This window comes from Galeopterus variegatus, unplaced genomic scaffold, assembly GCF_000696425.1.
Source record: "Galeopterus variegatus unplaced genomic scaffold, G_variegatus-3.0.2 Scaffold545, whole genome shotgun sequence".
Lineage (NCBI taxonomy): Eukaryota > Metazoa > Chordata > Mammalia > Dermoptera > Cynocephalidae > Galeopterus > Galeopterus variegatus.
Genome location: NW_007726656.1, coordinates 91,229 through 103,696, shown reverse-complemented (window position 1 = coordinate 103,696; position 12,468 = coordinate 91,229). Strand labels below are relative to the sequence as shown.

General features: G+C 47.4%; 1 protein-coding gene and 1 pseudogene across 1 annotated transcript in view; both read right to left on the bottom strand.

Annotated features, from left to right (window-relative positions):
* Positions 1–929: 929 nt before the first annotated feature.
* LOC103588285 lies at positions 930–8,335 on the bottom strand (annotated as a pseudogene).
* Positions 8,336–10,863: 2,528 nt separating this feature from the next.
* MLNR (motilin receptor) overlaps positions 10,864–12,468 on the bottom strand; it is a 4,271-nt gene continuing 2,666 nt past the window's right edge. Inside the window, exons 3-4 of the mRNA XM_008569933.1 lie at positions 12,183–12,235; positions 10,864–11,243 (exon numbers count right to left, since the gene is read on the bottom strand). Of these exons, the coding sequence (XP_008568155.1) occupies positions 10,864–11,243; positions 12,183–12,235 (433 nt within the window). The remainder of the gene's footprint in view (positions 11,244–12,182; positions 12,236–12,468) is intronic.

The window sequence follows — 12,468 nt, the reverse complement described above, 5'->3', positions numbered from 1 at the left end:
GCCATGGGGGGATTCATCAAAGCACAGCAGTACTGCCCATCCCCTCAGCCCCTTCCTCAATTTAAGGCTCAGCAGAGAGGAAGCTCTTTGGGAGAGAGGAAGGGAATTTGGTGAAGGCTGTGCTATGTTCCAAAGGCCTGATCCTCTAGGCCACATCTAGCAATATCATGTAGTCAGAGTGCGGAATATGATCCCACCTAGAAAATGAATGGCACTATTTTAAGAGTAGAGCATCTTGGGGAAATCCAGATTGCCTACTCTGCAACATTAACTGAAGAATGTGGAAGCCTCACCCGTGTGCAGGTTATTCTCTTAAAAATCTAGATTAATATTTAGCCTTTCAAGCACCACATGAAAACTTTTAAAAAACTTCAACCATTTGGGCCTAGCCCGTGGCACACTCGGGAGAGTGCGGCGCTGGGAGTGCAGTAGCGCTCCTGCCGCGGGCTCGGATCCTATATAGGGATGGCTGGTGTGCTCACAGCGCTCACTGGCTGAGCGCGGTGCGGCCGGCCTCAAAAAGGACAAAAAAAAACCCAAAAAACTTCAACCACTTAAAACAGTACATATGTTAAGCAGACTTTAAAAGACCCTACGTCTAGAATGGCTTAAACAATTATTTATAACAATCTTCATGAAAATGGCCATCTGTGGGTTTTTCTGCTAATATTTGAGATTAAACATGGAACCAAATTGTGTTGGCTCCTCAACACATGACATCCAAACTGCAAGTACACGTATAGGTTTATGCAAAAGCCCCGAGAGAACTACATTCAGCCTTTCAAATTGAGTTCATTAGGCCACCAGCCACCCTGTATATTCTACCAAGGGCAAGAGCAGCAACTTTTCTATTTCAGCACAATTATGGGAAGAAATTATATGGTGTAAATTGGAAGTCCTTCCATATAGCTTAAGATTTAGGGTAGAAGAAGGGAAGACAAAAACAAAATTCCCAAGAAATCCAAGTAATTCCATGTTGGTCTTGTACTCCGTGAAACCCTGAGATGAACTGGAGTCCTCGACACCTATGCTTGCATCCAGGCCCGCCAGGATGTTTCAGTATGCTTCCAGCTGGCTCATCATCAACTTCCTGCTGTATTCATAGGCCAAAAATAATGCCCCGTTGGCAGGGAACGCTCGAATCATAGTAGGTTTCAGTCCAGAATACAAGGCCATTATTCCTAAAAGATGAAACAGTGATCAAAGACTGTGGCCCTCCCCTCCTTAGGGATGCCCCACGTGGCTGTGCAGCATAGGTACATTTACACTTACAACTCCAGACAACAGCAGTGAAAACCAACAAGTCATGGAAGGGCTTATTTCCACATTTCCCTAAATATACTCACGGAAACAAGGACAGGTGCCAGGTCTCCTGGCAAAGCTGATTGATGCTCAGTTATACCAATTCCATGCCCGGTTCACTCCTGGTATATGGGTGGGACAGAGCTGAGGCCTGACATGGCCTGACAAAGGCAACCACAGAGCTGGAGGTGGCAGCAGCTTTGCAGTTTCACAGGGCGGTGGCAAGAGCACCTTGTTTAAGGAAGGTGTAAGTATTTCATAAAACTATAAAATGTTAAGCAAATGTAAAGGGAGGTTACTATTAGTAATATACAAGATGTCTGTGCTCTACTTGGGACAGGAATTAAGCGGTTTCTGAGTTACTGTGCTCTCTCTTTTTAAAATTGAGTTTTAAGATGTCTAGTAGATGCTGGAAGGACAGGTCTTTACCCACTGGTAGCATAAAGTTGGCTTTATACAAGCATTACTTAGAAAGTCTTTATCCTTCTGTATAACTCTGAAAATTGATAGCAAATGACCTTCAGAAATTGAGGGCCGGCCCGTGGCTCACTTGGGAGAGTGTGGTGCTGACAACACCAAGTCAAGTGTTAAGATCCCCTTACTGGTCATCTTTAAAAAAAAAAAAAAAAAAAATCACTCCATCCACTTGTAATTCCAGAAGTCTTAGCACTAGGGCTGCACATTCTTTTAAATCCCTTAGTGGTGCTGTTAGAGATCGTCTTCTGATAATACCTGTATTATGTAAAAGCAGGTGGTGCTAACTTCAAAGCATTTGTCCCGTTAGACAAAATTCACATTTTTAAAACTTCCTTCCTTGGGGCCAGCCCGGTGGCGCACTGCTACAGTGCACTGCTTGGGAGCGTGGTGGCGCTCCCGCCGAGGGTTCGGATCCCACATACAGACCGGTTCCCGCTCACTGGCTGAGCGAGGTGCGGGCGTAGCACCGAGGGTTGTGATCCCGTTGCCGGTCCCGGTCCGGTACGGTACAGGCACGACACTGAGGGTTGTGATCCGTTGCCGGACATGAAAAAAAAGACAAAAAAAAAAAAAAACTTCCTTCCAGGCTATTTAGAACAAAGAATCCTGTCAGCTCTCTGGCCAAAGGGTTAAGAACAAGAACTTCGAACGTTGTTGGGAACAATAAAAATAAACTGAAGGAAGGGGCTTGGGAACAGAAGTCCACCAGGTGGATTAACACACAGGGTAGAGAAGGCTGTGAGGCGGAAGAATAGAGCAATCGCACAGCTCATCACACCTCGACAGGACAGGACTGGCAGCGAAGCGACCCGTCCCTCCCCAGACCTGCTCTGTTTCTACAATCAGCACACTCACCTTCATTTCTCATGGCACTTAAAACGGTTCCAATAAAGCCTGCCTGTCTTCCAGACACGGAAAGAACTTGAATTCTGGATTCGAAACAATCCACTGGATATACAGCAAGCCAGAGGCAAATCCCACCAACTCCACCACTTAACATCAAAGGGGCAGGGCCTAGAGAAGAAAAACAGCCAAGGGTATGTTGTCTTAAGAACAGGTGATGTGACATTTCCAGAGGTCAACGCAGCAATGGCCGCAGGTAGGAGAAAATAAAAGTGCTGATGCTGCAAGACACAATTCTTTTAGGAAACCATCAAAGCTCTTGTTACTGGGTGGCGCACTGGAGAGTGCACTGCTTGGGAGCGCGGCGGCCCTCCCTCCAAGGGTTCGGATCCCATGTGGAGACCGGTTCCCGCTCAACCAGTGAGCGCGGTGTGGGCGCAACACCGAGGGTTGCAATCCTGTTACCGGTCAGTAAAAAAGATTAAAAAAAAAAAAGGAAAAAAAAAAAAAGCTCTTGTTACTGAGCTCTAAGGAAACAAGCTTCTGTTTGGTAGTCCACGCCCACCCCTGGGTCTCACCCGGACAAGAAGCCCTAGTGAGGGTTATATTTAGGGGGGTCACTGAGATGCTTTGTCCCTCCTGACCGTCCTCCAGAGAGCTGGCCTGCATGGAACCAGCAGGCCCCAGCAGCAGGGCAATGCCTTCCCACAGAGTGAGAGGCCCCCGAAACACAGGCCGTGTCTTCTTCCAACTTTCTCACTGTTAAATATGTTCATATTTTACCATCCACCAGCCCTCATTCTTCCTGTACTGTAAAAACCAAAATTGTCTTATTAAACATAGCAGTTAAGTCTGGAGCTTGACTAGCCCCAGAAGAGATCCAACACAGTGAAAGGAGATGTTTAAGAAAAACTGACTCAGGGCTGGCCTGTGAGCTCAGTTGATTAGAACAGCGAGGTCAAGGGTTCGGATCCCCATCCCAGCCAGCTGCAAAAACAAACCAAAAAACTCACTTATACAAGCCAAACATTACACACGTTTGTGTCAAGCAGCTCAACAGGATAAGCTAGAAACAATTATCCTTTTCACTACTCTCAAAACACCAGCAACATTTATTACCAAGTTTTAAGCTTATTGCAAGATTATTTATAGGTGATTTCCCCATGGGAAAGTAATTTCTGTATTTCTGCTCCCCCTAAAATGGATCCAGAACCAGAGCAATTAAGAAATTTTATTCCAGTTAAGAACTTTGGGATGTACTGCTTCAGCCCCTGTCCGGAGGAAATTACCAAGCCTGGGGGAAGGGTGCTGGCAACCGCCAATTCTGCCATGTTACTTTCCAGCCTCCAGAAACTTCTTGGGGCCAGGTGGACCCCCTCCCTGGGGAAGTGGGGGAGCAAGGTGATGCACAGAGCAGAGAATCCACAGAAAGCACACCTTCAGCAACTGGACACCATCATACATACCCAACTGCTGTCAATGCAAACAAATCTACCTAATTTGGCTTTTGATCTCCCTGATGCAAAAAGCAATCAGCTCAGTTCATAGCCAACAAAGGAGCCATAGCCTGGTGCTTCTCGAAATAATGTGCAGTTATAAGTGACAGAAAACAGACTAATACGACCTGCAAAGTAGACAGAAATGCAAATTCTCAGGCCCCAACCTAGACCTACAGAATCAGAACTTCTGAGGTAGGGCCTGGAAATCTGTGTTTTAAGAATTCCTGCAGTGTTTCTGATGCAAGCTAAAGTTTGTGAACCACCGGTTTAAATGATAACTTCTATGCTGTTGAGTCCTAAATCTTTACTGTTAGCCCTGACTTCATACCCAAACTTCTCTGTAATATTCCAAAGAAAAATCAGCTCGATGGTCAAAAGGGGTTTATATTGCATTACAGCATTTCTTAAAATTATTTGACCATAGGGATCTATTTCCAGGAGTCTGTGGAAAACCCAACAACAGAATATTTCTAGCTGGATGGCTTCTTTGGAAACAGAAAGTAATTAAAATGGAATTCATTCTCCTAGTTACCTAGGCTTAAAATATTGGAGTTATGACTTCCTCTTTTCTGCTGTCGAATGAGCCTCTGAATTTTAGGAATTCAGTCACTATAGTGTTAAAAGCGAGACATGACGTGAGTTGACGGTGTTGTGAGGCGCTCACACAGAGGAATCCAAGACCAGCGTTGGTTTTATAGCTCTTCTAATAGTTGACAGCTCTTTCTGGTGTTACAGCTCTTTTTGATGTTACAGCACTTTATTGCTTGCAAGCAAGGAGAGCACTGGGGAGTGAAGACTCCTAGACCAGTGTCTCCCCGAACAAAGGAAACAGGCAGTCTTATACAGCCAAAATTCCCACCCTGACTTTCCGCCCAAGTTCCCATTCAGGTCTTCCTATGCAAATGAGGGGTGCAGTCCTGCTAATTTGTATTGGCTGATTATGGGACATAGTTCGTTGGTCAGCTCTGGAGCCTAATTTGCATCCAGACCTTCTGGCAGTGTGAGACTGTTATCTCCTATTAGCACATGGATACAGGCGGGTGCAGGAAACAGGCAAGCCAGAGTTTGCAGTTAAGACAGCTGAGCATAAAATTTCTAAAACAGTTTCTCCAGTGGAAGGGGGAAGGTCTAACAATCAGAAAATGCTCAGGGTTCCCCACTACAGATGGGTCAGGCAAGCTATTGTTGTGGCTCGTTGGAGTCAAGGCTCAGGAGGCAGCCCCTTCACTCAGACCTAGAGACCAGCCCATGCACTTGAAAGGCAATTCAGGCTGACCTCAGCAACTAGCACTAGGCAGAAGTCCCAGATGACAGGTAGATAACTCCAGGGCTCCCAGCAGTTGGTCACAGGTGACATGAGGTCAAGGAATCAAGGGCAGAACTCAATCCCCACAAGGGCCACGAAGACCAGTGTAGGCTTATCCTAGAAGAATCAAGGAACAGGGCAAGGAATCAAAGATGCCTATTGAGGCAAAGATGCAAGTATTGAAATAAAAGGAAAATAGAATGTGTTTGGAAGACCCGAAGCCATGATGGAGGCCTGGTTACCAGAATGAGCACTGTCAAGGAAGGCTTGGGGTCAGGCCTGGGTCTGGCCAGCCGGTGGAAGGATCTGTCATTGCAGGTGGGCGGGCTGGGCCCACAGGTGGAGGTTGAGGTACTGGAGAGCTGAGGGGCCAGAGAGTCATTATTAGACTGCAGTCCTGAGTTTCTGCTAGAATATGAACAACTCTCATGTGAATCCACTGCCCGAACCCAACTTTAGCATCCCTGTTCCTTTTCATTTATCCTAGAGTAAATGAAGAGAAGGGAAGGCAGTGAACTGAGAATGAAGGAATTTCTGTAAGGGAGATCTTATAATGATGATTCGCAGTCCTGTCTGCACATGGAAATCGCCTGGGGAGCTTTAAAAATGACGTTTGGGTCCAACCCCCGAGATTCTGATGCCATTGATTTAGTCTCCCAATTAATGCTTCTTAGGCTTTAATGTGCATAGGAGACACCTGGGACTCTTGTTAAAATGCAGATTTTGATTCGGTTGGTTTGGAGTGGGGCCTGGAAATCTGCATTTTAACAAGCTCCCAGGTGATGCTAACACTTCTGGTCTGTGGACCACATTTTCTGTAGTAGGGATCTATCAGAGAGATTCTTAGACCATCAGATTCAACATCATCCAGGAGCTTGATAGAAATGCAAATTCTTGGGCCCCACTCCAGACCTACTAAATCCAAAACTCTTGGGTGAAGCCCCAAAATCTGTTTTAGTAGGTCCTCCAGGTGATTCTCATGCAGGCTGAAGTTCAACTGCTGACCTAGAGAATTAGAGTGGGGAATAAAAAGCCTGAGGGAAGGGGGCTGGTATTCACTCTAAGGACAAAGTAATGAACCATTGCGGGAGTGAGACAGGAGCAAAGAGCAAGCAGGTTCTGCCCTATTTGCGTTCCAGTGGGGAACAGGCATAACTATTACAGTGAAAATTTTCAGACTCGTTACAACTTTGAAACTTCCATGAACTCACTTCTTAAATCTTGTTTTATCCCCCTATCATCACAAGTGGTAGAAATCCTTAGAACATTTTCGAGACTTGCACACTTGCTGCGAGGAGGAGAGAAAGGAGATGTAAAAGTGGCTCCTCCCGCTACTGGCCTGCCTGAGCCCCGGGCGTGGGGTGGGGTTGGGGGTGGAACAGAGAATGTGGGCAGCACCGAGGCACCTGGCCTTGGAATCAAGGGTAGGGAAAGGGCACTGGTGGGTATCGGGAGGTACTGAAGCTGCTCTGACTGCTCCAGCATCCCCACTCTGCCCCACGAGTGTCCCAGGCGCAGGGGATGGTACATGATTGGTCCTGACTGGTCTCCCAGTGCCAGCTTTCCCCCACCCCCGCTGTCTGTTTTGCAGGCTGCAGTTTGGGTTACATCAGTGCCCTCCCGTCCCCCTCCTTCGCAGAGGCCCTTCCTCTGTGCCGATCAGCCCTGGTTCACTCCTATCTCATGCTTTTATTTGTGCTGCCGGTGGCTCTGCTGACTCAGCCTCTATCTCTATCCATCTACTGGGGCAAAGACCCCATCTCTGCACTCATAGCCAGTTTAGTTCAGTGCACGTTGTCCCCTGGGCAGGAGAAGCTTAGTGGTTTAAGACACGACCTCTGCCCTCGGGGAGCGTGTTACAACCAGTGGAACCAGCCATGACGATGGAACATGCCCTGGAAGATTCCCACAGAATATCGCCTGTCTATCCACCCTCACTCAGATCTCCGGTCTGGCTGACACTTTTAGTCCTTATTAGACAGGTGCCCACTGTTCTTTAAGAAGTGTGTGTTGTTTTCCTAGGAAGGCAGCGAGTAAAGCCTGCTTCTCCCACCTCTTCAGCCTTGACAGAGCCAGGGGCACGTGGGGCGACTGGCCGCAGAACAGCCCCAGGGTGCTCCACGAGGATGCGACCGTGTTCCTGGGCTCCTAGGAGAGGAAACGCTGGTTTGGAAGGCTGCTCAGAGCCGACCAGGGCCTCTGCAATATTTACAGGTCGGGATCTTCAGAAAGTCAGCTCACCATGAAAAATTGCATCATGTCTATGTTTAAGTAAAGCTACTTTTAAAACTCTAGACCTGTACAACCATGAACAGTTATATACACAATGCGTGCACACAGTGGCAAATATTATTATGACATAAGTAGAGGGGGTCAGGAGAGAGCCTGTTGGAACTTTTCAACACCATGAACATGCTGCTTGCGTGTCTCCTAGAGAACCCGGCACTAGGGACTCTGAGATCCCAGGCAGCCCTTTGAACATTCCTCCAGAAGTGGAAATGTCCCACATAGAAAAGAGGAAGAGTGTCTGTACGGATAGCATAAATCTGATATTCAACACTTCCGTCTGATATGAGTGCTTTTATTAACCGTGAGCTGGATCTGTGGTTAGTCTAGATGACACAATTACACGATTCAAACAAAAAATGCTATTAGAAGTTGATTGATTCTGACGCCATGCCACGGACTGGTTTTTCCAGTGTATTTTGTCATACACTTCTGGCACTTTCAGCAGTTGCTTGGTCATTATTTGCCCAGTGAATGAATGAAATACAAACCCTCCTTCAAGGTTGGCAACTCACCTAACAAAGTGATTTGGCCTGCAGAAGGGAGACGGCTCAGAGAAGTTGCTGGAATGCCAGCACGTACCTCTGTCCGGGTGGAGGGAGGGACTGGGGCCCAGCTTCATGACACCACCCTGGGGAGAGGAGGAAGGGCCAGGACCGAAAGCTACAGCACTCCTGCGGAGGGCTCTGTCCGTCTCCAGTGATCCCTGACTTGGCCACCCTCTTTTACAGCCAGTTGTCAGTGCAAGAACGGGCCGCTCTGCTGGTGCAGGAAACAATTTTAGACTTAGAGCAACTTTTCGAACATTTGTGAGTGACCATGACTGTAAGAATATATTTTATTTTGTGAACCAGGAAAGACACCAAGCAAAACATAAGTGAAAAAAAAAGTTTCACAGCACGTTTCCCTTACTACCTGTGAGTCAGTGACATTCTCTATTCTATACTTGTCCACTCTGTTCCATTAAAGAGAAGTATGACACATTACGCTGATTTCACAGGGATCCTGCAGGAAGGGATGGGCTGTAGATCCTCCATCTCAGAAACCCAAGGCAAAGGGAAAGGGGACCCCATGCTCACGCCTGGGAACATGCTTAGGTCCCAGGAAAGTGTGCTGTAAACTGTTGAGACCCGAACGAGAAGCCTCAATAGCAGAGGCCTTTGCTTCTACATCTAAAATACACAATTATCAGTAAGGTTCTTCGCTATGACCTTTCCTGGGGAGGAGGCTGCTTCTGACTGCTCCAGAGAGGGATTCCCATGACAGAAAGACTGTGGGTGGCAGCAGCTCCAGCGCCTCCCAACTCAGTGCTACCAAGCAGAGACGTGGCCCGTGGCTCTGAGATCCCTACGTAGGTGTCCCCCAAAGTGCGCCTCACTCCATGAAGCCTTAATAAGTGTTTTTTGGGGGGGAGAAGAAGGGGAGTTGGTTCTGTGATAAAATAAGTCAAGGAAATTCTGGGTGAGATGACAACTTCTTGGAGCCTTGGACACATTATGTTGTGTTGTGACCAGGGGAGGGGGTGCAGAATGTGGTGTTTTTCTAACATATTTGCCACAGAACCCTTTTTTCAAATAATCCCTGCAAATCTGCAGAGCACAGTTTGAAGAATGCGTCCCCCAGTGACTGCTATCAGCTTCTTGCACTAGCTGGGACAAAAGGCAGACAGGGGACTTCTTCACTCCTGCACAAGTTGAAGACAGGCCCAGGGACTTAGGATACTTCTCTTGTATTTGGCTAATAAAATGAGAAAGCCATAGAACTTTGTCAGCATGTCATACAGACCCTTGTTGTTTATGTATTTGTCACTTGTAGTTTTAACTATTCAAAAGTGACCACAAAAGTGACATGTCTGTGATGTGAAGTAATTTAGAAACTCGCTGAAGCTGCCCAAGCAGTGAGCTGCGAAGCAGAGAGTCACAGAATGGCTGAGGAAGCTGGGCCGACTCTCCAGCTTCCAAGTCTCATTGTGACTTGACTTCTATTTGTTCTTGTAACTCTCACGAGGTTATATTTTATAGCATTATATGCTTTTCTGGTATATGTGGAGTTGAAGATTCATGAAGATCTCAGGACAAAATCCTCATCAATATCAAGAATCCACTGTAATCTAGGTTTGAACTTTATCAGTCTGAAAACTGGAAAAAGGTCCCATGTACAGAGGAGCAAGTTGTGCCCCGTCCACCCCCAGGGGGCCCCATTCATACAGACTGAGCCCTTTGTAGTGGGACACAATAGCAGCCCTCTGAAAACACATTTATGTTTTAAACTGTAAAAAACAAAACAAAGTTATGGAGTCGTTGGTCAGAACGTCCAACCCCTTCTCCTTCAGCCTTGACTAAATCCATTCACTTGGGTTTTCAGTAAGGGAGCACCTCAGAGTGTGAGGGGGTGAGGATCTTAAAGACTGGATGCAGACTCGGTCCCACCCGCTCCTGTTCCCAGATCTAAGGCTCAGACTCATCACCAGTCAAACAGGAGTGGTGACAATACTCATGCCCCCAACCTGAGGCGAGACAAGGCATATGGTGCCCGGGTTTGCCTCATGGCCAATGGCACAGGGAAAGCCCCACGGGCAGTCTCAGGAAGAAGTGGGTTACAACAGGGCGTTGTGCCTGAACTTTAAGATTTGCTCTGAGCCTGGAGACAGGTGGGACCCCTGCACACTGGAGCCTACCCGCAACTCCTTTTACTTGCTTCTAGAAGTTTTCGCTGCCATTTACAGGCATTAAATAATTTCTTGAATCAAAACTCTCACTGTCTTGGTTCCTTGCATATGCACCATTATACTGATGATATCTAAAATATAAAAACAAAATACGGCCCTGATCTCTGAGACGACTTTAGGCGGTACCTCTCTGTATCACATAACCGTAAAACGAGCAATCACATTTCCAGGGAGTAGGAGAACGAAGACTGACAACGCCTTTCCAGAGCACATTTTGTGATGTGGGATTTCACAAGGCTAACTAAAATGAACGTCCCTTAGGAGGTACGTGGAAGAGAAACTGGAAAGATCGATGCTCTTACATTTCATACCTTGGTTAAAAAAATAATCACGCTGACAATTTCTTAGCCAGCTTGTAAAATTTCAGCCGCACTTTCCGTTCTTCTTAACAGGTCCCTTCCCTCTTTTCAGTGGTTATTTCTCTACAGACCTGTTTTCCCGGAAGTCCCAGAACTGTGGGAGGTGGTGACCCTTGTCTTTACGTTAGTGCTCGTCTCTGCGTCGCCGGCTGTGTCTCCTCCAGCGTTTCCCCGAACGTCCCCCGCAGCGTCCCTGCTGCCACAGAAACCTCTTGGCCTGGACCGTCCTGTGAGCAGCAGTTTACAGGCCGCTGCTCTATACTTCTTTGAGATGAGGTTGTACAGGATCGGGTTGATGGATGCGCTCAGATAGAAAAGTTGCAGAGCAACAATGTTAAAGTACTGAGAGAAATGCATCGTCCGGGAATCTTCCGTATTTATGTAAATGATCCTGCCAACGTGGAAAGGCAACCAGCAAACTACAAATGCCAGAACCACCACCACTGCAAAACAAGACACAGGAACCGGAATCAGCAAAAGCGTTCGAAATCAAATCTGCGATAATAAGTAAGAGCAAATAAATCAGATTAAACTTTTACCTAGCCAGATCCCCACCCCAGGAAAACTACCAGGCTGCAGATTGCGTCGATACTGGCTTTAAAACTGCCCATTAGGCTCATATGTGTGTGACCACGGCTGGACAAAACCCAGAAGGAGCAATTCCTCTTAACAAGCCGTTGGCAGGCTTCCTTCTACAAACCCGCTTCAGAGACATGGTCTCTCTTCTCCGTTAAAAAGAATTCTGCGACAGGTCTGCGCAGGCTTTTGCTTTCTTTTTTTTTTTTTTGGCAGCTGGCTGGTACATTGATCTTTATTAAACATTTTTTTTCTGACTCTCAGTAACATGATATATGTTCAGTACAAACATTAAAACATTTTAAAAGTTTAATTAGGAAAATAAACATTCCCAATAATCTCATCATCAGAGATAACTTCTTGAAAAGAATTAAAAAAAAAAAAAAAAACCCCAAAAAGTTTTTTTTTTTTTTTTTTTTTTTTTTGGGGGGGGGGGGGAGGGGAACCGGTAAGGGATCGCAAACCTTGGCTTGGTGTCGCCCTCACAGCGCTCAGCCAGTGAGCGCACCGGCCATCCCTATATAGGATCCGAACCCGCAGCGAGAGCCGCTGCGCTCCCAGCGCCGCACTCTCCCGAGTGCGCCACGGGGTCGGCCCCAGGCTTTTGCTTTCTGAAATGGACAGTGGTTCACTTTAGCCTTCAGGATAGCATTAAACAACAATTTTAGCTTCATGCAATCTACAATCTACCGGCTTTTCAAGGGCAGTGTGAGCGTTCCACATCTGCCGCATCCATCAGAAACAGGACAGTTGCATTAAGAGCCTCCAGTTATCCACCCTGGATCCCAGCGGCTTTGGTATCCCACCCTCTGGGGCGCCCGGGGTCCTCCAGAACTCCTGGGGCGCAGGGGATGGTTTTCTTTAGAATCATGAAATACAGGCAGGTGGAGGCTGGAATGGAAATACAAAAGGAAAAGTAGCTAGAGGAGGCGCCGAGGCCTGGCGAGCAGGGGCAGGGGACGCAGAGCTCGCGCGGCCCCCGTGGCGCTGCCGACCGCGGGCGGCGTGTTCGGGACAGAGGTGGCGCCACTTACGGAGGACGCGGACGGTCTGCCGGTGGCCCTTTTCCCGTCCGCGGGCGGCCGGGCCTCG